Source organism: Leuciscus leuciscus (genome assembly GCF_965113295.1).
Source record: "Leuciscus leuciscus genome assembly, chromosome: 10".
Lineage (NCBI taxonomy): Eukaryota > Metazoa > Chordata > Actinopteri > Cypriniformes > Leuciscidae > Leuciscus > Leuciscus leuciscus.
In genome coordinates this window covers 35,853,428-35,880,161 of record NC_138734.1, presented here as the reverse complement: position 1 = coordinate 35,880,161, position 26,734 = coordinate 35,853,428, and the positions used below count along the sequence as shown (strand labels likewise).

The following is a 26,734-nucleotide window of genomic DNA, read 5'->3' as shown; positions in this document are numbered from 1 at the left end:
AAATAGTCCAAGTGACTACAGTGGCTCAACCATAAGTTTATCAAGCGACGAGAATACTTTTTCTGCGCAAAAAACAAACAAAAATAACGACTTTATTTAACTATTCATTTTCTTCTGTGTGGGCCTCTGAGTGAGTTCACATAGTGGCACAGCGCAACGTCAGAACGTAGGCTCACTATTGGCCAGCATCACACGCATCACACACGACCAGCGTCGGCCAATAGTGAGCCTATGTTCTGACGTACAACCTAGAAGCTCTGTGCTGTTACACTACATGAACTCACGTCAGAGGACCACACAGAAGAAAATGAATAGTTGAATAAAGTCGTTATTTTTGTATTTTATTTTTTCCACATAAAAAGTATTCTCGTCGCTTGATAAACTTATGGTTGAGCCAGTGTAGTCACTTGGACTATTTTAAACATTGTCTTTACTAACCTTTTGGGCCGGCAAGTTTCAATAACATAGAAGCCTATGGAACAGTGAGACAGCTCTCAGATTTAATCAAAAATATCTTAATTTGTGTTCCGAAGATGAACGAAAGTCTTACGGGGTTGGAACAACATGAGGGTGAGTAATTACTGACAGAATTTTCATTTTTGGGTGAACTAACCCTTTAAGTGTCCTATCTCTTCATGATGTGGCGGCCTATCTCTTCATGTGGCCTCATGATGTGGTGGCCAATCACAGTTTGTTTTGAAGTAACACGGAACGCCGGCATCCACTCCTGTTAATATTACATCTCTTATGACTTCTGATATTCACATCTCACATGAATGCAACATATATCATATATTCTCATTTTCGTAGTTACGTTATACCACAGTTGATAGTTTGCACACGGCCCTCACTCAGTAAGTGTCCACAAATAATAGAGAACCTCTTTTCCTATCTTCCCATGAGGACAGCCCCCCTAGGGGACCTCTGCCAGCCTCAGGCAGGCTCTCAAACACCCATTACGGCCTCCTTCTATCTCTCTCGCACATACACGCACTCATACACGGTTACGTCAGTGGCTGGTTGCTCCCCTGGGTGCCAGGAGCAGTCTTTGTTCCCCCTCGTTTTCCCCCTCCCCTCCAGTCCTGCTCCTCTCCATGTCCTTTGTCCCTGGAAATAGCCATCCAGCTAAGTGCCTGATTGGAATCCTTCGCATCTTGGCAGGGTTGCAAGGGGGGGGCGTCCGAGACCGCGAGGGAGTGAGAGATGGATGGATTGTAGGAGAATGAACTGAACAAGTCTAGATTTAGAGCGTAATATCGGATGAGGAAGGGCATGCACGTTGTCACACCCCCCCCCCCCCCCCCTTCTTTCAGTGGAATTAGTGCGGTAGGTGTGTATTGTTTTGTCGAGGCTAGTGACAGTGGAGCTTCCCGGGAGAAACCGAGAAAGAGAAGTGCGTGATGGGGATTGAGTGTTCAAAGGAGACGGCCCTCTATTGGGGTTAAAGATCTGGAGAATCCTTCTACTGTTCCTCCGAGCTCAGAGCCTTCGCTATCCACCCTGCCTTTGTAAAATATTTAAACCTGTTTCTCATTTCTGGGGAGGATAGGAAACTCGCTGCTGAATAAGTAACCAGACCTGGGAGTGGGTGGCGTCAAATTCCACCTCGGAAAAGACGATAAATGCAACGCACACAACCCGACAAGAAAAAACAAAACTTGTCACGTTATTAGCCTTGGTGTCTCGCCATTTTTTTCTTTCTTTCTTTCTTTCTTTCTTTCTTTCTTTCTTTCTTTCTTTCTTTCTTTCTTTCTTTCTTTCTTTCTTTCTTTCTTTCTTTCTTTCTTTCTTTCTTTCTTTCTTTCTTTCTTTCTTTCTTGCCTTTTCTTTCTTTCTCTCTGTTTAATGAGAGCAGCTCCAGTGGAGCGCAGTAGGGCCGTGGCGGACCTGCTCTCTGGCTGGCTGGTGGGAGCGCCCTGCTCAAGTAATGAACTCCCCCAGGACACAGCACAGCAATGCGGGCCTGTTTCCACACTCCGTTCCCAGGGCAGACCGGGACTGCTGTTGACGCCGCTGCTGCTGGGTGGGGAGACGAAGAGAAAGAGAGGGAAACTGAGAGACTGGTTACCCCCCGGTCTGCTGCCAAAGCGTGCGGCCTGCGAAAGCCTAGATAAAGTGAAGTGGGGGTTTGGAGGAGAGGGAGTGAGAGAGTGAGCGTCGGGAGGCTTTGACAGCTGTGGGGGGCTTTGGGTTTACTGGTGAGGGGCTGATAACGGGTCGGTACGGATCGGAGACGACTAATAATCCACAAGCATGCTGAAAAAGTTTAGGAATGAGTGTGGTTGTGTGTGTTGGTTTGGGATTGTGATGAACACTGTGTACTGGCATCATGTGTCCAGCTGGTAAGCATCATATCCTAGCTTCATAGCGTGCTAGAAAATTATGATATTCATTATTTAATCATGTATTTTTTTGTTATGTCCTTTTTTTTGTTTTTTTGTTTTTGTTTTGTTTATGAAGACGTTTGCAGAATATAGGCAGACCTAGACCTGCTTTTGCATTTTTTGCCTTGGTGTCTTGCCATTGCCTTCTTTCCTTCTTTTTCTTTCTTTCCTTCTTTTTCTTTCTTTCTTTCCTCCTTTCCTTCTTGCATTTTCTGGGCTGATTTGTTGGATGCCCCAGTGTCTAGTGGAATAGCAGAGGAATCAATGGTGATTTTGTTGTGATTATCTTACGATGGAGAGTTTCCACCACCGGTTTGGGTCAGAACGGATAAACTTCTCGATGTAGACGAGGCAGCATAATTCCCCCAGAGTTCTAAAATTGCGATATGTGGATGTCAGAGAGGCTTGGCAGGGCTCTATAATGATCCAATCGTGCATAGACAAGAAGTTGTTCCACTATTTGTGCTGAAAACCATAGCCAAGTCTTAAATCTAATTTTGGACACAATCTGCAATCAATGAAAAATCCTAAATGTGACATTTCAGAACTTTTTGTTGAGCTAGAAATGAACTCTAAAAGAAAGTTTAGTGTGGACGGTGATATGGTGGCGTGACTTGTGTCCCGATATAGACCGACCCCATGTATTTCTCTCATTTCACACCTCAGACACATCAGAGCCCCTTGTCAGACACTTTCCAGAGATAACAACGCTTCTTCCAAATGAAATAAGGCATGAGCGATTGTTTTTTTTTCCCTCCGACGTAATAATACCCATATGTCCTTAATTATTCATATTTTAGTAATGCACTCTCTTAATGGCTGGAAACACAAGTAAGTAATAAAACACTTGGGGGTTTGATTTAATTTAATTTTTTTCATATTAATTTAATTTTGGGGCATGTGTGCAAGCTTGTGTGGCAGAAAACGCACCCTTCGATATTGGCTGTGTGCTTTTGCCTGTGTGTGGTGAGAAGAGAGAATAAGAAAATAGTGAGATACAGGTCAGGTAAACAGGTAAGACATTAGGCAATTATAGAGCCCTATGTGTCTTTTCACTTCCAAACTCTTACTGATTTCTCTTTCTATTCATTCAAATGTGTGTTGCAACACCCCTGTCATCAGTTACACATTCTTATATTTTTTATAGTTAGAACTAGTAACACAGTGTATTAGTGCTTTAACTATTATTATTGCTCATACATTCGAACACCCCCCTAACCTTATATTTTATACTTTGGTGCATAACTTGACCATGAACTACTTGAACTTCTTCCAAGCTCAATATTTGTTTTTACTTTCCCTACCAACACATCTTTTTTTTACATTTTTACATTTTTACATCCCTACCTTTTGTGGCTTCACCACAAAAGAATGATCAATCTATTTTAGTCAATATGTATACTTTTATATATATAAAACATTTTCATTACATAAAATATATATAAAATTAAAATAAAAAAATAATATTACTTTTTACTTTTTCCACTTTTTTTACAGGAATTAAATTTGCAAAAATAATTAGGATCAATCAAGGGAGCACCTGGAGATGCTGCTTAGTACTCACGTTTTACTCGGCACACTTATCATACAAGCTGTCGTCATCACTTTCTTACTGACTGCTCTCCTCACTATAACACTATTTGTTCACTGTAGAAATTAAATGTAGGTTAATCTTTGTTAAAGTTGTATTTTTATTTTATTAACATAAATGACACAGACAACAGCAGGAATATTAGGCTGCTGTCACTTTAAGACCAAATGCACGGACCAAACAAACTGACACGCATCTAGTTTCTTTCTCAACTGTTCACTTATGATATAACCGAGACAATACTTGCCGAGACGGAATCAAGAGGAATCAATTCAGTGTTTGAGCGCTATCTGAAACGCGTCTCTCTCTCTCTCTCTCTCTCTCTCTCTCTCTCTCTCTCTCTCTCTCTCTCTCTCTCTCTCTGCGTGCAGGCACTTCAGGTGTGCGCACAGATAACAGCGTGAGTCCCGATTTTCGCCTTCTCTTTCACATTTAAAATCGTTTGAATGTGTAAATTGGCAAGACAAAACACGTCCAAATAATAAACTTTTGAATCATCTATGATGATTAAACTTAGCAGTTAATCCGCGAATCACATGCGTGCCGAACCGTGTAGCCTGGTCCGTATGGATCATGGATCAACTGTGATCCGTTGCATCCTTATTAACAACTAATAAATAATGAACACACTTATCATCATGATTGCTATCTTACCAGAGAAAAATCCTACTCCAGTAAGTAAACGTGTCGCTGTCCCCAAAAATGTTGGTACTTAAAAGCGCTTCCCTCCACGTCTCTGCTGCGCATCGTTTTTACCACGCATGCGCACCTGCGCACCAGTTACAGTATGTGGACCCCTGATTATATATACAAAAGTCTTAGGCCACCACCAGCTTTGTTGTTTTAGCAATGTTTTAATGACCATCCATATGTATTTTTCGGTCTCTTTACTTAGATACAAACAGAAAATACAGGAAATATGTACACACAATATAAAAAAAAAAAAATCTGAACAAAATGGTTTCTTTAAGCACATTTTTTTTAGAGTGACCTCCTTGACTTCCAGTTTCTCAAAGAAGAAACTCTGAGAAACTTCTCAACATATTTTGAAAGTTTTCTTGGCCTTCCAATCCTTTTCCATTCCAAAGGATTGGATTGGATTTAGGTTTAAGAGAGCCAGGTTCCTGCTATTGCTCAAGTGTAAGGGGAGGTCACTAGTAAATACTTGCCCCTTTAGTCTAAAGAAGCAGTTTTTTCCCCTCAGATAATACTGCATGTACATTTCCTGGGCTTTCCTGTAGCTCAAACAGTAGAGCATTGGCACTTGCAACGCCAAGGTCATGGGTTCGATTCCCAGGGAAAGCAAGAACTGATAAGAATGTAATGGCTCGTTTTCACTGAGCGGTACGGTACGGTATGGTACAGTACGATTCGGGACGGTAAACCCTGATCCGGCTAGCGTTTCCACCGCCAACAGTACCCTTACTTGATAGGCGTGGGGTAGCCTATGCCGAAAAGAAGCAATTGATGTAATTTTCGCGCGAAGAAGAAAGCAATAGTAAACAACAATGGATGACACACAGCAGATCTTGTTCTTGCTTCTCTGCATGTTTGTCACAAGAAGACTAGCACCGACGTTAGGCGTTTCTCAATACCAAGTACGCAGGAGAATGACTCATGAGGACGCGAGTCCGGTAATTCTGCAAATAGAATAGCGCGTTCTTGAAAGCGTCACTCAGCACGCTCTGCTACTCCGGTTATCCCTGTACGTATATTTTAGGCAACAATAAAACGAAATATGTTATAAAACACCACACTGCCTCTTTTCGTTTTCATTTAAAGAAATGTTAAACATTATAGCCACACAAATGTGGTTCAGGCAACGCGTATTGATTATATTCACTGCATGTATAACGTTAGCCTATTTATAACAAAACGAAATATAAAACACAACCCTGCCTCTTTTTGTTTAAAAAAATAAATAAAAATTAAACGTATTAATATGGTGCAGGCAATATGTGGATTTGGACTCATCTTCACTGTAATAAAATTAAAAATGACAAAACTCAACCCTGTCTCTTTTTGTTAAATTTCAGTTTTATCAATAATAGCCATTATAAAAGTATAAGTAAAAGGTACAAGAAGCTATACAATAAGAAATAAAGCAAAGAATTCAGTCAAATATACAAAGTCAGCGCTCTAGTCTAACGTTACAACGGTAAAGTTAAATAGCCTAAATATTAAGTTATGAAATTTCACTTTGCCCTCAGCCAAAACGATTGGCCAGGGAACAAAATATAGATTCACGAAACCAAAGATCGCCCGTTAGATATTCACAAGACGAATTATATGTTTAACCACTACAGAGATGTCAGAGTCAGCGGCAAACGTCAGAAGGACTAGCCGAGGAAAGGCTGTTCCAGGCAGGTACCGCTTAGTGAAAACGAGCCATAAATGTGTACCTCGAAATGCAATGTAAGTTGCTTTGGATAAAAGCGTCTGCCAAATGCATAAATGTAAATGTAAGTTTCCTGTATTTTCTGGTTATATTCTAATAAAGAGAAATAATCATATATGGTCATTATACCATTGCTAAAACAACATCTAACAGTGGCCTAAGACTTGCAGAGTACTGTACTATATATATAAAAACTGTATTTTTTTTGTGGCAACACAGCACTAAGAAACCCAATAGGACAATATCTTATCAACTAGCCCCAAACCCTAGGGGCCAGTGGGCCATCCTTTTTGTTGAGCCTTGTATAGTTTTTTGCCTTAGTGGATGATAAAAAACCCATAGACTTGCATTGAAGAAGGGACTTTATTTCTTTTTTGACTTGTACTACTACACAACCACCCAGAGCACCCTACATAGACCATCCCAGCATCATGGCAGGGACTTTTCTCATCACATTTGCTTTAAAAATGTATAACTGTAGTTGTAAGTGATTTTAATGATTAAACCTACACCTTTCCAGTGGTTGAGTTTGATAGTGTGCCATTGATGAAGGCAACACACATCCCTGAAGTTCTTCCATAGGATAGGGTAGGGAGAATGAGAGAGGGCATAAATGAAAGCCAGATCATTGTTGAAGCCATTTTCATGTTTCTGTTCACCCACGTTTATTAAAAAGTGGTGGCGGGACCGCATTTGATGTGAGGATGGGCTGCACTTTTACTGTTAGTCCCACTGCAATCCTTTTTTATGCTGTGGAGTCTGAGCAGCTAGTGGTCGCCATTGATCTACTGCATGCCGTCACACTGCCCTCTACCACACTGTGTGCCTCATTTTGTCTGTGTGTATGAGCAGGCTTTTTTATTAATATATATATATATATATATATATGCAGACATTTGTATTCATGTTTGCATGTGCAATTCATGTACTTTACATATGTGTGAATGTCTATACACATTGTATGTTTGAATGCACGTCTGTCTGGAGGTCAGCTTGCTTCTCCTTCCCAGAGAACAGCCCCTGGGGCGATGCCAGAAGTTCCAACAAAAAGTTTTTTTTGTTGTTTTTTTCCAAGTCGTTCACTCACAGTGGACAGCTATCCCCCCCATGGGCCAGCAAGGGGGCTTCCCGCATGGGGTGGGGCCTTACCGGCAGAGGGGGAGGGCGAGGACAGGATCTGGCAGCGTTTGTGCGTCCTGGTAGGGGTTAGAGTGTGTGTGTGAAGGACTAGTGCAAAGGCAACCCCAGGAGCCAATGGATTGGAGAAGTTTTCTCATTGCCTCCATCCTCTCTTTCCATCTCCCCATGTTTTAGCGGATGTAGGCCGTAATTACTGGACCCCCTGGCTTCCCTTTCTCCCGACCGCAGCCTTTGATCTGTTTCATGTCGGGCAGATTTTTTTTCCCACTCGCTGTACCTTTGTCTCGTCCTCCCTTTCTTTTCTCTGCCGCTCCTTTTCCCCCAGCTGAGCCCCCTTTGATGGAGACAGTTTGAGCTCTTTAATACACAAAGAGAATTTTCTCTCTCGCCACCCTCCATTTTGTTTTAAAGTTGGGTTCTTTTTGTTGACAACCACATTGAACTTGATACAGATTTTTTTTCCTTCCTGTTTGCTATTTTATTTTGTGTTTTTATGGTCCTCATGACCTTGATTAAAGGCAATGTGCTCTTTTTCCCCCGCTCTGTCACTGAGTTAAAAGTCAAATAAACTCACAAAGCTAATGGCTGGCCACTCTTTGGGTCATCCTGGCGATTCATTAACAGTGAAGAAACAAGATGCGTGTTTTAGTTTAATGTGTGATCTTGCCGTTGTGTGTGTAGGAGAGAGTCTCAGGGAGTGCATAGGTTTAACAAAAATAATAATCCACTGATGAAAACCGTTCAAAGGGAATAAGCGGTCCTCACCTGTTGGCGGTCGCGCATTGTCCGTTGTTTAGCGCATGTCCCGCCGGGCGCTGATCCATAGCCTCCCGCATGCATGGACATGGGGGTTGTGTTTGTTTGTAAAGTAATAGCATTGTTAGCATAATGTTGGGTTGATTTGCTATTCGGTGTGGCTATTCTTTTGGACTAATTGCCACACTACATAGCGCTCCATCAACAATAAAGGGCCAGTGCAAGTTTCTAAGAAGGCTCACATCATATCAGAGCATGTGTGGGTATGGTCCAGTGATCAGCTTTTGTTAACAGATCGTAGACAGGTGATCTGTAGTGACTTTGCTGTTTGTTTGTTGAAAGATTTTGTTTGTGTGTGTGATTTTTGTCAGATTTTATGTTCTTGTTTTTTGATTGATGATTCTCTCTTTCTCCCTCTCTGTTGGTACGCTGATAAATGCCAGCGGCTAAAGAAACAGTTAAGCCAAAAATTTAAATGCTGTCATTATTTACCTACCCTGGTGGTGTTCCAAACCCCTACGATTTACTTTCTTCTGTGAAATGTAAAAAGAGATGTTACTCAAGATATCCAAGCTGTTCTTTTCCATACAGCAAATGTGTAAGAATGGATGCTGTCAAAGTCCAAAAAAGCACAACACAATAAAATACTATAAAAGTACTTCATATGACACACATGTTTCTTAAGCCATATCATAATTTTAGTGTGAAACAAATTTTCTGTTTTGAAAAGTTTTAACTTTTAATGAAATTTGAGAGCTATGATGAAATGAAAGATTTTGAGTGAATTAATAAAAAAATTAAAAAAACGTATTGTTTTTATATTGAAATTGATAAAAAACACCAGATTTGACATCAGCACAAAATGCCAGTGTTCCTTACACATCTCATAACCCATTATTTAACACCAACATTTTAATATGCAGAATTGTGAATATGACTTGAGAGATTTTCAGTGACTAAATAACAAAATATATGAATAGTGACAGATTCTGACTTGATTGCTTTTTTTCATTTTTGGCTCTCAACGGCATCTTTTATGGTATAAAAAAAGAGTTATGTGAATATTCATCGCTTTTTTTCCCATTCCTTGTAAGAAATTCATACAGGTTTGGGACTATATGAGAGTGAGTAATCCATGGCATAAATTTCCATTTGTGTGAACTGTCTCTTTAAGGGCAGCTGTTTGAGTTTATATGCGTTGAAAGTGATTGTGTGTGAGAGGAGCGAGAGACAGTGCATGCAGCAGTAATGACAGTGGTGAGGTGCAGCTGTTTGTGTTTATATGTGTTAGAGACAGAAAGAGAGGTTGAGCAGCAGACAGGCAGAGAGAGACTGTGCATGCTGCTGTAATGACAGTGGTGAGGTGCAGCTCTCTCTGCGTCCTTGAACCCCGGCTGGGTGCTCTGGTGTCACCCTGGGGAGTGCACCGTTTAATACCACAGTAATTATCCTGTCCTTATTCACCACATTGCCGTCCAGGTGTCTCCTTCACCCTGCCTCCCAGCGTGTGTGTATCTGAGCGCATGAACTTGTGTTTTAGTGTTTTTTATAGTGCTGCTGCCCTGTATTTTTATGCCTCTTAATATTCATGACACCTTTTCATTAACTCATGTGGGTGGGTGTGTGTGTGTCTGTCAAATGTTTTGTGTGTGGATGTTATATGCGCAGTTCTGCGTGTGCTAGTTCCTGTTTACTCAACTGTTTGTACATTAATGTCAAAGCATGTGTTTGTGTGTGTAGTTTTTCTGTGTGTATGGTTACATACATATGTGTATGTGATGTCTTTCTCTCCGGATCTCCAGCTTACCGTCTGTCTGCTCTCACAGTCTGTGTGACTAATGGCAGGTCCAGGTGTTCCTCTCAGTTCTGGTGGTCCCTTGAGGTGCTGATGGCTCCCACTGTGGCAGCGTGGGCAGGAGGTACCCGCCTCTCTCTGCCTGTGTGGAAGGTCCCCTGGGCCCAGCAGCCTCATGAGGACCCCAGCCTTAACCCCCCACTCTCAGCTCCATAGTCCTCTTATATCTAAGATATTGAAGTGCAATACTATGCATTAGCTCATGTTGTATTTTTGATGTCTGAATTGAATGTGATGAAATACAGAGAGAGTGTACTGCAAAATAATGGCATGAAAACAAGCCTTTCTATTGCGTTGACTTTTATTGCTGCACTTTAAAACAAACAGCGCTATTAGTGTACTCAGATTCAAGAAGGAATGACTCATATGAGCCTGTTCTTTTAATAAATCGTTCACAAACTTAGTATGAATCAGTCAGATGAATCTTTCAGTTAATGAACTCACTGCATTCCTGTTCTTAAATTACCCTCTTACCATCACAGAGGCTGCATTTGCGTGATCACAAATACATTATCTTGTGGAATATTATTACATTTTAAAATATTAAAACAGACAAATTAACAAAAAACATAATATATCTTGAAATGTTATTTATTCCTGTGATGGCAAAGCTGAATTTTCAGCAGCCATTACTCCAGTTTTTTTTTATTATTATGTAAAAGTCTTTACTGTAACCTTTCATGAATTTTAATGCATCCTTACTGAATAAAAGTATTAATTTATTTCAAAAGAAAAAAAAAATCTTATTGACCCTAAACTTTTGAATGGTAATGTAAGTGTAAATCAGTATCATTACTGACTAGTTGTTCATATCAGAACATGTAGTTAAACATACACTTTTGAAAACGAATAACTAGGAATCATTAAATTATAACTAGAACCGTACCAGCAAACCTGTTTTCCCCTCACCTGACTGTAGGGGGCGATACACATGTCCGACCTACACCAGTGTTTCCTAACCCTGGTCCCGGATAACCTCCAATACTGCACATTTTACATCTCTTCCTAATCAAATACACCTGACTCAGCTCATGAGTGAGAAACAGTGCTCTAAATAAATGCACTTCCTGGTTAAAATCATGACACAGTGAGCAGCGCTTGTGCATGTGACACATAGACCTGTCAGTGATCCAGCCTGCGATCCTGTTCCCTCTTTTTCTCCATGAACTTTCCTGTCTCTCTTTTGTCCTATGAATAAAACAATGCTTTGGATTCTCTCAGATTTAGCCCTAGCTCTGTAGTGTCCTACACTGCTCCAGTGGTCATCTCTTGCACTGTGAGTTTGTACAGGTGTAAGTGGATTACTGTAGCATCAACTTGTCAGCTGGGAGCACTTGTTTGAAGGCTTGAGGTGGATTAAACACTCATCAGAAATACAGTGCTTAGCCTGTCATGCCCCAGAGACAGTTATATGCTTAGCTAAGAGTGATGGCTATTACTGTCAAACCCATTTTTACACTGAATTTGGGCAGTGTGCTAACAGCTAATTATTCAAACCCTTTTGCACAAGTAATGCTAAGTTTAGTGGTGTGGGCTCTCATTGTAGTTAGCATGAAGCATTCTCCATTAGCCTCCTCCTGTAGCGCAGGAGCCTGCGGGCACGTCGACTATTTTTAACAATGAGGTTTGGCTGATTGAGTTCAGGGAAAAGAGGGGTGGTCAGAGATAGACATGGTAGACAGCAAAACCTCTTCATATACTGTCTCAGTGTCAGTGACTGGACCCGGCAGATTTTCTTTTTAGCTTTTACTTCTTTCAGATGGAATAAAGAAATTATTGCCACATGTAGTTTGTATCAAGCATGTTCACTAGACCACAATTTTTAAGGCAGTTCATGATTTTTGGGGCACATAATTTTGTAATTTCAAAAGACACACACTCCTAAAGATTTTTGAGGCAAGTAGACTTTAACCCGATTCTGACGGGGCTAGTTTTCTAAACAATGTTTGAGTTACAGTTTTTATCACCCCACGTGATTTTATGTACCAATTCGGATGGTACTAACATCTCTGTGTTTATTACAGAGGTGGAAGTGTGTTTTCATGATGTGGGCATGACAGAAGTTCTAATGTGTTTGTGTGCATCACGTATGGCGTATTTTTTTTAATGAATTACTTAATCATATTGATAACTTTAACTTATTATTAAAACCCTATTTAAAACTTCACATGAGTTTATATAAGTGGCTGTTTATAATAAACCCACATAAGTGATCAGAGACATCTTGACAAGTATCTTACTTGACACTGATATTGAAATGGACAGTCTTCGCAGATTCCTCGATTTGGCTCGGTTTATTAATTTAATAATTTAACTTTTTCATCGGATACCATCCATGTGAAAGACTGGTGTGCAAACGGTAGCTCAGGTAGGACAAAAAAACACATGAGAAGCATTAGCAAAATACAATATCAGCATTCACAGACATTCGCATTCGGACGGGATTCGATTTTTCACACTGTTGAGTTTGCCAAAAAAAAAGTAGGTAATTTGCACTAATTTTTACTGAGGTTGTGTGAGAAAAACAGACATGGCAGATTCGGATAGGATTAAAATCACAAAGTATGCCTGTGACGCATGGATTTCTCAGACATCCTCAATGAAAACTAGCTCCGTTCAAATAGGGCTTTTTATACATAAAAGTATATTTTTCAAAAATATGTGTGTGTGTATATGTGTAAGCACAGCACAAACTGGACTTCCTTTAGTGCCCCTACAAAAATATAGGAACATGTGCCCCTACTTGTTGTATGCATGTTGTGATGATATGCTGAGGTTAAAGGGTTACTTTGTGTTAACAGGGGGGGCAGGTGAGTTTTAAGCGAAACCCTTTTCTACATCAGTTTGATCAAAGAGAGCCAAGAGGCAGAATACAGTGTGTGATCAGTTTAGAGGCCTGTCTGCCTCCGAGCACAGATCATAGAGAGAAAGAAATAGACAGACGGGTATAGTAAGTGATGGAAGAAACGATCAGGGACACATTTAAACACGTTCACCTTCTCTCTCTCCTCTTTCCCATCTGTTATGCACATGCTCTCGCACACAAAACACATACAAACACACAAATGTGCGCATCTCAGTGACGGAGGGTCATGTTCCAGGTTATGTGAGGTAGATGTTTGTGTGTGTGAGACTCTAGAAGGGAACAAAGTGCTTGTTTAGCACCGCTTTCCTGCATGGCTAGGCAGGCAGCTGCTTCCCATTGACTAGGTACACAGTGGGAACCTGACTGCACTCACTGTACACTCCCAACCAGTAAAACTTGTGACATACATGACTACCAGACAGAAGACAAAATGAGCGACTGATAGAGACATCAAATTGTCTCTTGTAGTAGTAGTTTTTTTTCATCATTTGAGACCGTGTGCATGTAAAGCGCACAGATTGTCTGGAACTGCATCCAAATATACTTTTTTTTTTTTTCATATAATGAACTACACTACTGTTCGAAAGTTTTGTCAGAAAGATTCTATTATTTAAATTAAGATTTAAATTACACTTTTGTTCAGCGAGGATGCATTGAATTGATCAAAAGTGACAGTTGTAATGTTACAAAAGTAAATAATTAGATATGTTTCACAAACACCAAATCAGCATATGTGAATGATTTCTGAAGGATCATGTGACACTGAATACTGAGCTAATGGCTGCTGAAAATTCAGCTTTACCATCACAGGAATAAATTGCATAACATTTTTAAATACATTTTAAAAATAAAATATATCAACATAGAAACAGTTATTTTAAATTGTAATAATATTTCACAATATTACTGTTTTACCATATTTTTGATGAAGGTTTGTGTAAGAATTTGTAGCATGAGTTTAGCACAGTAATGTACATGAGCGGAGGCACAATTTTCCGTTGCGTTTCCACACTTCGAGCTACTCTTGTTGTTCTATAAAAAGTCAGGCAATGTTCATCATTTGCAAAATGACAAGCCAAATAGAACATACTTTCTCGTACATTTAGTGACATCATAAGGGTTTATGTTTAACCAAATGTGGAAAGTAAAGTAAAGGGATCCAAACTTTGAAGAAGAAAAGCAAAAGAGAGAAAAGAAAGCAGCAGAAGCCAAACGTCTCATCTCTGATGCTGGAGTTGTGAAGAGGCTTGTTTTGGTACACTTCACATGTAATTAATCTGCAGCTGTTTAACAGTGCGGGCCCCCGCCGCTCGCGCAGACTGAGCAACACAAGAGTCAAACGGAGCTTAACCACTGCCAGTGCCCCTGTCGTCACGCAACCTCTCCCTCAGTCTTTATCTCTCCTCCATCTCACCTTCTCTCTCTCCATCAGGCACACACCGAGTACTTATGTTTCACCTTTGCGCCCCTAAAAATGCTTAGCGTGTAAATCATCCTCTCTAAAAATGCCATTGGCTTTTCTGCATCTAAACATTATTAATGGCTGAAGGCTTTTAATTGGGTTTACAGCAACTTTATCTACTGCAGAAATGGTTTGTTTAGAAGTGATTTCATCTGTGTCTGGTTAGTGTTTAAAGGAGTGTTTCAGGTTAAATAGAAGGCAAGCTTTATCGTCAACATCTGTGGCATGCTCTTAATTACCATTGAAAATAATTTTGCCCCATAGTTTGTAAAGCCAAACAAAGTGCTAACTGAAATTTACTTACAAAAAAAGTCAATATGGGGCAGTACGATATGGTATGGACTTCTGTTGTCCCACAGAACAAGAAAAAAGATTTTGTAAATTTATTACCAAAAGTCAAAGGCCCTTTCCCAAATGGTGTTCTTGATGTTTACTTGCATCCATAGACTATAGGGTGTATGATCTGTCATTTTTGGATTCATAAGGGCACTCATGGTCACCCCCTTTTAAGAATATAATGTGCCCTTGATGCACTTTTTGGGGGGTTTATGACCTGACTAGTGCTGGGTGTCAACATAGAGTTCCTGATTCGATTCATGTAAATGTTTTAAATCTTCGATTAAGTTAGGATTGAGATCTTGTTTAGATTTTAATTAGATTGAGATTCATTTTATTTTATTTGCGTATATTTGTCAATTTTTCTTACATATGATTATCTTTTACATAGAGTAAAAGATTATGAGATTTTAAGAATTGATATCAAGATTGTTCAAATGAAGATCACCATTAATTGGAAAATCATCAGTATTTTTGCCAAGGCCTGTGGTGTCACATTGGTGTCAGAGTTCTGCTCATGTCTTCTGCCCATCATTTCCTGTCCTCTCTCCAGTCTCTCTTGTTGTCATGTTAGCAAGTAGCACTGCACCCATCTGTACAGCACTCTGTGGTCTCTAGAGGTGAGTGAGTGGTCAGCCTCCAGAAGGTGTTCCATTTCTCTTCCTCACCTGGGGGTCGCTAGAGGGGAGATGGGGAGCAGGCTGTCAGCTGTCCTTGCCTTCCCAACCCCCTGCTCCTCACCTTCTGCCCTGGGAATGAGTCCGGCTGCTCGGACGCTTATGGGCGCCAACAACTCCATATGGGCTGTGGGCAGCAAGAGTGTGTGTCCTCCAGGATTCCGGCCCCTGACAGACAGTCCGTCCTGTGACATCACTGCAGTACGCATATGTGTGTGTGTGCAAGGGTACACATGAGTGTAAATACATGGTTCTCCTCCAGGATTATGGGCCCTGACAGACTGGCTACATGATGACATCACCTTGGCATGTTTGCGTGTTTGTGTCCTTTAGGAAAAGACCCCTAACAGACTGTGTCCCTGGAGCCCCCTGTAGGGTACCGAGAGCAATGCCAGGGGTCCTACGAGCACAGACTGGAGAGTGTCAGCTTGATGGAGCAGAGACCGTTAGGGACGGCAAACATGAGTTTGTGTGTATGTGCGTGTTTGTGTGTCCACTAGGACCAGGCCCCTGACAGACTGTCTCCCTTGAGCAGCGGTGGGTTACGGCAGAGGCAGAGAGTGTGTCAGCATAGAAACCCAAAGGAACATTGCAGAACAGTTGGGGGGGAAATACAGGAGTCGGTTTGCTTGTGTGTATATGTGTATAGATGTGTGTGTGTGTTTGTATTTTAGTATCGATAAACAGGTGTTTGGTCTCAGAGACTGTGCTCCCAGAGGACTGCCGGCCATGTGGTCAGTTCTTGTGTGCCGTCCCCCTCCCTTCTCGTCTCTCTCTTTTCTTTCTTGTCCTCACTCTTCCACTCTTTCCTAGCCTCTTAGCAACATAGCTTTGTCCTCTGTTGTATTTGGTTATGACGGCCCTGTTGCCTAGGGGAGAGAGGAAGGAAGGAAGATATGGAAGAGGGAGGTCTCTGTGAGAAGCACAGAAAAAGAAAAAGAAACGGAAGAGATGATGGAAGAGAATTAAGATGAACCACTAGTAAAAACTCCTATAGATACTCTGGGTTTATCTGGAAGTTGTTTTCCCCTGGCTCTTGCTTCAGGCCTGTCTGGCCGGCATGCTGGGTTGCCCAGTGGGAGCACGGGGTGGAAGTTGTTTTTCTGCCCCCTACAGTGTGTCTCTCCTGCCCCAGGCTGTGGGCAGAGGGCCAGGGGTAAGGGGCTGTGAGCTGGGCAGGGGGGCTGCTGGGAAAGGTGGAGGTTTTGGGCAGGGGGCCAGGCTCAAAGGTGGAGGGGGTAGAGGAGGGGTGAGAGGTCAGGGATGTGGAATGTGACTAGGTGAAATAAGACACAGGTTTAGTTAGACCACGATTCTACCATTTTGCTTTCCCTATGTTCCATCATGTCGGAATGATCGTATTTACTAGTGCTCATAAAATTCACTAGTAGTGAATTGGTTACTTTCTGTAAGCTCTGACTTTTCTGACTGAGTTGTGGGACACCAATTAAAGATTTAGTGTGCAAGTGAATTGGTACTGATCGTAAGAAGTTGTAATTGGGTGTTCTCTGTTGTAATCTGACAGACTTTGATATGGACAGAAAAAAATGATATAAATAATTTTCACACAAATATTGAGTTTATGTTTAGTTAATCATTTATTTACATTATTATAGTTTGTGTAATGTACTGTGACTTTTTATTTTAATGTACTATTACTTAGTTTGTGTATTTGTACTGTAGTTATAATTGTAATCCAAAGATTACTTTGGATCTTAGTTATGGTAGGCACCACATTTAAATTGACATAAATAAAACCTTTGCTGTGAGACGTAGATGTGAAGTCAGTTCAATGGGTTGTAATGTCTTTAGGTCGTAAGTCATGTCTAAATATTCACAACCTATGTCTTTTGGATTTTTTTGGTTTGTTTGGACTTTTTGAATACAACCTTTTACAAACTATACCTTGTTTTTATATTTGTCAAATTAAATGGTGTCTACCCTTACTAAGGTCCATTACTATGTTAATTAGCATAGCTTGAGGCTATCAGCATTAGCATGTTGATGTCTGTGGTCACTGATAACATTTTCCCCACATTTTAGATTACATTTTAGGTGTAGTTCTGAAATTAAACCTTTGTCAGAAAATATTGAGCTTCTCTAGCAATAATACACAACATTTTGATCGTAAAAAATTGACTTTCCAAGACTGGACTTGGAAGAATATATTTTTTTATTTTTTATTTTTATTATTAATTATTACTGGCACTTTGAGACTTTCTGGAGCAAAAGTATGATTTAATAGTTAATAACTGCTTTAGAACAAAGCGAGATGTTAGTAGTGGCATCTAACCTAGATGGGGGATGAGATTAATCAGGCCAAAACCAGAATGTTTGCCTCCATTTGTCAAATTTGAATAGAATATGTTGTAATGAATGTTAAACTGGTTTAGTATTAGTTTGGTTGTTGTCGAAGTGGGCATATTTAACCTCGTCTCCTATGTAGTGTAAATTTCAGTGTGTTAATCATTGTGGAACGGCTGTATTGTTTTTGGATGGTGTGTTGTTCCAGAAGGGAAACAGCAGTGCTGTATGTCATAAGTGTGGGTCTGCTGTATATGCCTCCAAGCGCTAATGAACACACTAGCCTGTTTTGGCTTTGACTATTGGCTCGTGTCGGTAGGGGCATTCACAAAATCCACAGCTTTGGTGTTGGGAGAGATAGAGGGGATCTCTTTTTTTCCCTTCTCTATCTGGCTTACCCCCCCATACCCCCCTCTCCCCCCTCCTCTATCTGTCCTTGTATCTGATAAAGAGGAGAGAGGACAGACATCAGACTGAGCACGTCTTCATTACCGTCTTCCACCACGCTTCCAGCCCTGCATGCCAGTGCTTTGGCTAGCCCATTAACTGGCCTGATGTGGTTCAGCCCAGCCCGGTCCGGTGGAGGCATGGGGGTCTTCGCAGGGTGTGGGGGGGTCTGGTCTTGAATCTTCTAGAATTATCTGCAGATTAGATGCTGGGGTGGCTGCCGCCATCACCATGTGTTTCTGATATCATGCTCCCAATTACCAGGCCCTGTTCAAGGCGGGGTGGCAGGCCCATCCCTGGACATCAGAATGTGTCTTTCTGCCAGTCCCGTCTTCCAATTCTTCCCTCCCTCGCTACACCCTTCCATCCTGTGCTCCACCCCTCCACATGGGACAGGCTGGCGAGAAGAAGGCCAGCGCCAGGGGCAACCACCAGAGCAGCCTGTTAATTCGGTAATGAGTCACAACATGAAAGAAAGTTTGGGGATGGAATGTGGAACAAGTGAGAAACAAACTGTCAGAGAGGGAGAGAGGAATCTGAAAACAATGGGAAGGTCGATTGAGCCTGTAAATGTATAAGAACAGGAGCATGGAATGAACCCCATGTTTTCATGCCCATTCCAGACGCCGGTTCTTTTCTCTCTCTTGCTCTCTCTCTCTCTCTCGTCCCCCTCACTTTTTTCTTTCTGTTTCTTTTCTAATTTAACTTTTCATTGAAATTTCTTACCCTGTTTAGTGCTCTTGCCAAGTCCCCCGGCGGACAGATGACAAAAGCCCCCTAAAAGCCATGTGATCTTCCATTTTCCGACAGCCACACTTCTGAGGATTAAAGCTATTTAATGACTATAATCTCCCTCTTTCTCAAAAGTGATTTCTCACATTCTGTCGCAGTCAGAGGGATTGCATTAGCATTAATAGATTTATAATTCGCCAGAATGACCACATGTGCCAGGAGTTTTTTTTTTCTTTTAGGCTCCATTCTTTTCCTCTCCTCTGCCTTTTTTTCCCCTCCTTTTTTCTGGCTCTGAACTCAAGCAAGTGTTTCTTTGTATCTCTTGCACTGTGGTACATGTCTGTGTCTCAGCAGGACGGCCTACCTGTCAGTCGGCACCCCCACCATCACCACTATACCAGCCCCCCTCTCACCTCCACAGTGGCTGGATCAGAGAATGGCCTGTCAGGGGCCACAGTCTCATTGTGCAGCCAAAGAATTCACCACGGTTAAGTCCCTTATGGGCTTTTCATCTGAGCTCTTTCATTGGGCCACTGCAACACTTTCTCTCCCGTGTTGCAAGGGTTTTAAGTTGTGTTGGGATGGCTCTTATCCTGACATGGGCACAAAAGCATGAGAACATAACAGGGGGAGGGCACTGTACTTGAAGGAAGGAGGCGAAAGAGGCAGAGGAGGTGTGTGAGAGGTGGGCCACCTCTTCTTACGCTAAATGTAATCTGAGAAAGAGATGCTAAAACAAAAAAGAAAGTGGCACAAAGTGGAATGTTTCTTTATTCTCTCTCTATTTTTTAGATTTTAGGTTGATAGATTGATTTAAAAGACAACATATATATATATATTTTTAATAGTATTAAAATTAACAAACCAATTATTAATAAACCAAAAATCTGTGTCATAGTAACATGCCATCATCATACTTTCAAGATTTCCTTTCAACTTTTCAAAGACAAGTCAAAATGTCCTTTTAAAATCACCATTTCCTTTTTATTATGTTTAACAGTAGGGGAATTAAAAACCAACATATATTTAGCTTGAGATGCTACAATGCCATTTGTTAAGACTTAAATTATAAATCTGAATCTTATAAAAATGTACTTTAAAAATCACTTTAATTTTAGAAAAGCACTCATTTCATTGATTGAACTCTTTATTTATTGGCTGCCTTGCTCTTATTTGCCTTTCTATATAAGTATTTTCTAAACAATGTCACACTTTCTTCTCTTATTATACTCCTTTACTGATATCTCTATTTTTAAGTTTTTCTTTACTCCGGCTCTGAATTCATTTCTCGCTTAGAGCTAAATTCATAATTCATGGTTTTACAAATTTCTACCCACAAACCCCCGTGGAGATTTATTTGTTCTGCACAGCACCTACATTTTAAAGTGGATCGATTCATCACTTGAATTTATTTTCTACAAATTCTGCTGTGCTCACCTTTGTGTAATGGGAGAGTAGTGGGCGGAAGTAAAATCCTACAACTGCCATATGGAGTTGAAGTTATTAGTTTATACAATACACACTGAGGTGATGCACTTTCTTTGTTCTTTTTTCCTTTTTCCTTTTCCTGTCGCATTAGGTCGTAGATTGTGACTGTTCCAGTGTGTTTTTCCTTTCTAATTAGAAAACTAAGCATAGGAGGACATTGTTACATTTGGATTGAGTACAGATTGAGCTTTTAGAGGATGTGGGATGTTATTCTCTGTAAATATACATTTTTTGAATCTGTTATACCAGAGGCTTTTTCAACGCATTAAAAGTGAACATACAACTTAGAGAAAATAAAGCAAACAAACAGTACTCTGATAGAAAATTCTGTGTTTGTCTGAGCCGCAGTGGGACTTTGTGCTCGCAGCATCCCTGCTCAATAAGTCATGAGCTCTCTCCATTGCTTTCCTTCAGAGTCTGCTGGTTGAGATGCTAAATAGATGACGTGTGGACTGTGTCAGGCCCCATCAGATTGCACAAAGCAGGAGAATTAAGAGCAACCCGATTTGTATATCTTTGTATAATGTATGCCTGCATTAATCTAGACTGGCCGTGTGTTTGCACAAACAGCGGAAAAACATAAATAATCCAGTGCTATGATTTTGTATGCATTGTCCAGTAAGAGGGCTTTCCTTTCTGAATGTGCTCTAATCACTTTTGTGAAGCTTTTCAATCTGGTGACCATAATGAAAATATGATAAAGCAGATCCAAATCTGAGGGATATGGGTATGAGCTTGTTTGCTAAGGGAGGATAAGAGGATAAAAAAATACATCTTTGTCCTTATTTCTCTACTCTTGTGGGGTTTGCTGTCTTTAGTTCTTTGCTTCTATTTTGATATTTTCTCTGCCTCTTTAACATTTTAATTCTGTCTGTGTTTTGCATTGCAGATGGTGATGATGACCCGGGGCTCTCCTGGGTGGCGTCCTCTCCCTCTAGCAAAGACGTGGCATCGCCGTCACAGATGCTAGGGGATGGCTGCTGCGATATGGGCATGGGCACAGGGGAGGAAGAAGGGGGCTCTGGCCTGCCTTATCCCTGCCAGTTCTGCGACAAGTCCTTCAGTCGCCTCAGCTACCTGAAGCGCCACGAACAGATCCACAGTGACAAGCTGCCCTTCAAATGTACCTTCTGCAGTCGTTTGTTCAAACACAAACGCAGTCGTGATCGTCACGTCAAGCTTCACACCGGTGACAAGAAGTACAGTTGCCAGGAGTGCGAGGCAGCATTTTCTCGCAGCGATCATCTCAAGATCCACCTCAAAACACACAGTTCCAGCAAACCATTCAAGTGCAGCATTTGTAAGCGTGGCTTCTCTTCCACATCCTCTCTACAGAGTCACATGCAAGCCCATCGGAAGAACAAGGAACACCTGGCAAAGAAAGACCAGGGTAAGCGTGATGGATCTAGCAGTGACGTAGCTGACCAGGACCAGGACCTATATATGTGTGATTACTGTGAGGAGACATTCAGTCAGACAGATGAACTTGAGAAACACGTGCTGACGCAGCATCCCCAGCTCTCAGACCGTGCAGAGCTGCAATGCATCCACTGCCCTGAAATCTTCAGCGATGAAGGCACTCTACTCACCCATATTGATAGAACGCACGCCAACAAGAAACACAAGTGTCCCATGTGCGCAGAACAGTTCCCATCTGTAGAGGATGTCTATTGCCATCTTGACAGTCACCGGCAGCCAGACTCCAGCATCCACAGTGCCAGTCCTGATCCGGTCTTGGGAAGTGTGGCATCAATGAGCAGTGCTACGCCTGATTCCAGTGCCTCCCTGGAGAGAGGATCAACCCCAGACTCTACTCTCAAGCCTGGACAGAACAGACGCAAGCTTGCACCTTCTTCTGACCATGACGATGGAGTCTGGTCAGGCAAAGGGACCTACAGTTGTCCATATTGCTCCAAGAGAGATTTTAACAGTCTGGCTGTCTTGGAGATTCATCTGAAGACTATCCATGCAGACAAACCTCAGCAGAGCCACACTTGCCAGTTGTGTCTGGAAACCCTGCCTACTCTCTATAACCTTAATGAGCATGTGCGCAAAGCACATAGATCCAGTGGGAGCTCTGCCTCAAACTTTCCCCTTCTGCAGTTCAGTAATGTTTCAGCCTTTCATTGCAACTACTGTCCTGACATGTTTGCAGACATCAATAGCCTGCAAGAGCACATCCGTGTTTCTCACTGCCTATCCGGTGGTGTTGTTGCTGGATCCACCACTTTGGAGGGCAACCATGCTTTCTTCTGCAACCAGTGCTCCATGGGCTTCCTTACAGAGTCCTCACTCACCGAGCACATCCAACAGACCCATTGCAGCAGTGGGGGTGGTGTGACCAAGATGGAGTCTCCAGTCTTGCAGCCCTCACAGTCCTTCATGGAAGTGTATTCTTGCCCTTACTGCACCAACTCTCCCATCTTTGGTTCCCTCCTCAAACTCACTAAACACATTAAGGAAAATCACAAGAACATCCCTCTTGCCAACAACAAGCGCAAAGTCAAAGTGGCAGACTTGAGCCCAGCCTCATCTGATGTGGAGATATCCTCCCCTAAGCGCCATAGGGTAACTGGCGACAGCACTCCAGCAGTTGCTAATGGAGACTATCCCTGCAATCAGTGTGACCTTCGATTCAGCAGCTTTGAGGGATTCCAAGCCCATCTCAAGTCCCATCTGGAACTGCTGCTGAGGAGACAGTCTTGCCCACAATGCAACAAAGAGGACTTTGATTCTCAAGAGGCATTGCTTCAGCACTTGACCATTCACTACACCACCACTTCCACCCAGTATGTCTGTGAGAGCTGTGACAAACAGTTCTCTTCTGTAGATGATCTGCAAAAGCACTTGCTAGACATGCATACCTTTGTGCTGTACCACTGCACACTGTGTCAGGAAGTCTTTGACTCAAAGGTCTCTATACAAGTCCACCTGGCCGTCAAGCACAGCAATGAGAAGAAAATGTATCGTTGTACGGCCTGTGCTTGGGACTTCCGCAAAGAAAGTGACCTGCAATTACACGTGAAGCACAGTCATTTGGGTCATCCTACCAGTACAGGGGCATCTGGGAAAGCACGCAAATGCATATTCTGTGGGGAGACATTTGGCACAGAAGTAGAGCTCCAGTGTCACATCACTACTCACAGTAAAAAGTATAACTGCCGGCTCTGTGGGAAGGCTTTCCATGCCATTGTCTTGTTGGAAAGACATCTCAGAGAGAAGCACTGCATTTTTGATGGAGGAAATGGCAACGGAAATGGAGGCAGCCAAAATGGAACGCCTAACGGGGTGACTCAAAGCTCTAAGCGTTCCACAGCAGGATCAACTGCAGCTGCTGAGCAAGCAGATTTGCAGAACATGCTGTTAAAAGGAGGAAGTCAGGAAACCGTAAACAGCCATGAAGCCAGCGGTGGTGAAGAGGAGCTGGACGCCTCAGAGCCAATGTATGCCTGTGACATCTGTGGTGCAGCCTATACCATGGAGTCTCTTCTCCAAAACCACCGCCTTCGAGACCACAATATCAGACCTGGTGATGACGATGCAAGCTCAAGAAAAAAGAAGGCTGACTTCATCAAGGGTAACCACAAATGCAATGTTTGCTCACGGACATTCTTTTCTGAGAACGGCTTGAGGGAACATGCCCAGACGCACCGTGGCCCGGCGAAGCACTACATGTGTCCCATCTGTGGTGAACGCTTCCCTTCACTCCTTACTCTCACTGAACACAAGGTCACCCACAGCAAGAGCCTGGACACAGGCACCTGCCGTATCTGCAAGATGCCCCTGCAGAGCGAGGAAGAGTTTATCGAGCACTGCCAGATGCACCCTGACCTGAGAAACTCCCTCACAGGCTTCCGCTGTGTTGTTTGCATGCAAACTGTCACCTCGACACTCGAACTGAAGATCCATGGAACTTTTCACATGCAGAAGATCTCGTCCTCTGGGGTCAGTGGCGGAGGAGGAGGATCAGCCTCATCATCTCCAAATGGCCAGCTGCAGGCTCACAAACTCTATAAATGTGCCCTTTGTCTCAAAGACTTCAAGAATAAACAAGAGCTGGTCAAGATCGATGTCAACGGCCTGCCTTATGGTCTTTGTGCTGGCTGCATGAGTCGGGGCACAAATGGCCAGTCCCCAACTGTTGTTGTTACCCCACAAGAAGGCGAGAAGGGCACCACTGGACTGCGCTGCCCAGAGTGTGCTGTTAAATTTGAGACCCTGGAAGACCTGGAAAGCCATGTTCAGGTGGACCATCCTGAGATGAGCCCTGAGACCAGTGGAGCTAAGAAAGTTACGGATGCCTCACCTGTCCCTAAAGTAAGTGTCAAAGCCTAACCCCTATGATAACCTGATATGCTTTATACTACAACTGTCTCAATTATATTTTCTTTCGTCTGAAAGGATATTAAAAGTATTTTATAGTTCAATATGAAACAAGATCAAAGATGACTCTTAGCCATTGTCCACAAGCACTGGGCCTTTTGACAGAAATATTCTATTTTAAATGGTTTTGTATTTGCTTAGGGTATTTTTTTAGGTCATTTGAGGTTTTCCTCTAGTTCTCAAATTGTTTTCTTTCTCTACCTTTTCTCTTTTTGTGTTTCTTTTCCTATTATCTCTTTTCTTTTTGGCAGTTCAAAAAATAATTTTATGCAATTTCTTTTGAAAAGGGGAGACATTGCCAGAAACCATTTTCTGGCAGTATTTTTAGTGTATAAGTTCCCTGTGTTCCCAAAGTGTTCTGAGTCAAAGAGAGATGCGTGAATTCATGGCTACATTACTACTGGCCCCAGAGGGTTCAGCAGCCTCATCCTGCTGGGCTATTGTACAGCCTGTTCGCTTCACTAGATATTGACAGTGAACTTCCAGGGACGCTCAATCTTTACCTGTGCTTTTGTCTCAGATCAGTGTAACAGATAGGAGAATCGCTGCCTTTTCCCCTCTTGTTGCAACGGGATAGGTTGGGTGTTTGTGAATGTGTGGAGGATTAAAAAAGCCTGTTCAATGTGAATTCCAATCCTGTATCTTTCCTTGTAGAAGAAGACGTATCAGTGCATCAAATGCCAAATGACCTTTGAGACAGAACGAGAGATCCAGATCCATGTTGCCAACCATATGATCGGTAAGTTGACCCCATAGTTTCCTCTGCTAGTGAGCGTGCGTTTGTCTGTGTTTACGTGTGGTTGTGTGTGTGTGTGTGTGCGCGCGCGTGTGTGTGCGCGTGTGCGTTTGGATGCTTGCCAGTCGCAACTCCTGCTTTCCTACCCTTTTTTGCTGCCTTAGTCTTGCCCCAGCACTCTCTCTCACTCCCTGCACACAGGTGTGAGACAGACAGGTGAAATGAACAGCTCTATTTCTGGAAGTGCAGACATCGCTCTCAACAGCTGTTCCATTGTTTAACACTTGACTACGCAGCTGAGGCCTCGGCTGCAGGTCTGATTGCTCTGTTAACTCTTCACCATGCAGCCGAGACCAGGACTGCAGGTCTCGCTTCTTCAGCAAAGGCCAACAAACAATTAGGTTCTATTTTATTCCACTTCATTTAATTCCTGTAGTCTGTCGTGGACAATTACACAGATTTTGCTCTTTGTTGCAGATATTTTACGAATAGAGTAACTACATGTCCACGTGGAGGGGGTGTTATTTACCGATGTTGGAATTCTAATTATGTTAGGTTAGCTGAACTAATAAAGGGCTCTGTGACTTATCTAATTATGTTATAGGAGTGTTTTGAATATGTTTCCTCGTACTGTATAATGCTATAGAGCGCTGGGTGCCACTTTTTAATGTTGGCTCCTGGTGGATGATATTTTCCATCCTATGTTTCTTGTTTCTTTGGCTAGTGGCCCTGGCTGCAGTATATGAGCTTAACTGAACAGTTCCTTTGTAGTTGTTTTATATGCCCTCCTCCCTTGGTGTTGTTATTCTTTAAGTAATAATTGCTGCTGCAGCACACTGTAGTGTAGATTAACGAGCTGGGCCTGTGAGTAATTTCACAGAACAAACGGCGCAATGCTCTAAGCCTCAGCAACTTCCTGGCCTTCTCCGATCCTGACAGCCGATACTAAAGTGGAGCCACCTGATATATTCTTAGAGTCCTTGTGAGCATGCCGCATCTGTCTTTAAAAAGGACATTGTGCCTAACCACATAGACTTGTGTGTGTGTGTGTGTGTGTGTGTATGTGGGTTTGCAATCTACACTTTTTGTCTGTCCTTATTTTATGTGGGTGGAATTTTGAGTTTAATTCTAGGGCCCTTTGGTTCCATGTTCATTTTCTCCTTCATTAAATGAGCATGG

At 42.1% G+C, this 26,734-nt stretch overlaps 1 protein-coding gene across 6 annotated transcripts in view; it reads left to right on the top strand.

Annotated features, from left to right (window-relative positions):
- znf423 (zinc finger protein 423) overlaps positions 1-26,734 on the top strand; it is a 158,216-nt gene that overhangs the window by 56,151 nt on the left and 75,331 nt on the right. For all 6 annotated transcript variants that reach the window (XM_082182453.1, XM_082182449.1, XM_082182448.1 and 3 more), the window contains 2 exons: positions 21,326-24,753; positions 25,474-25,558. In XM_082182453.1, the coding sequence (XP_082038579.1) occupies positions 21,326-24,753; positions 25,474-25,558 (3,513 nt within the window). The remainder of the gene's footprint in view (positions 1-21,325; positions 24,754-25,473; positions 25,559-26,734) is intronic.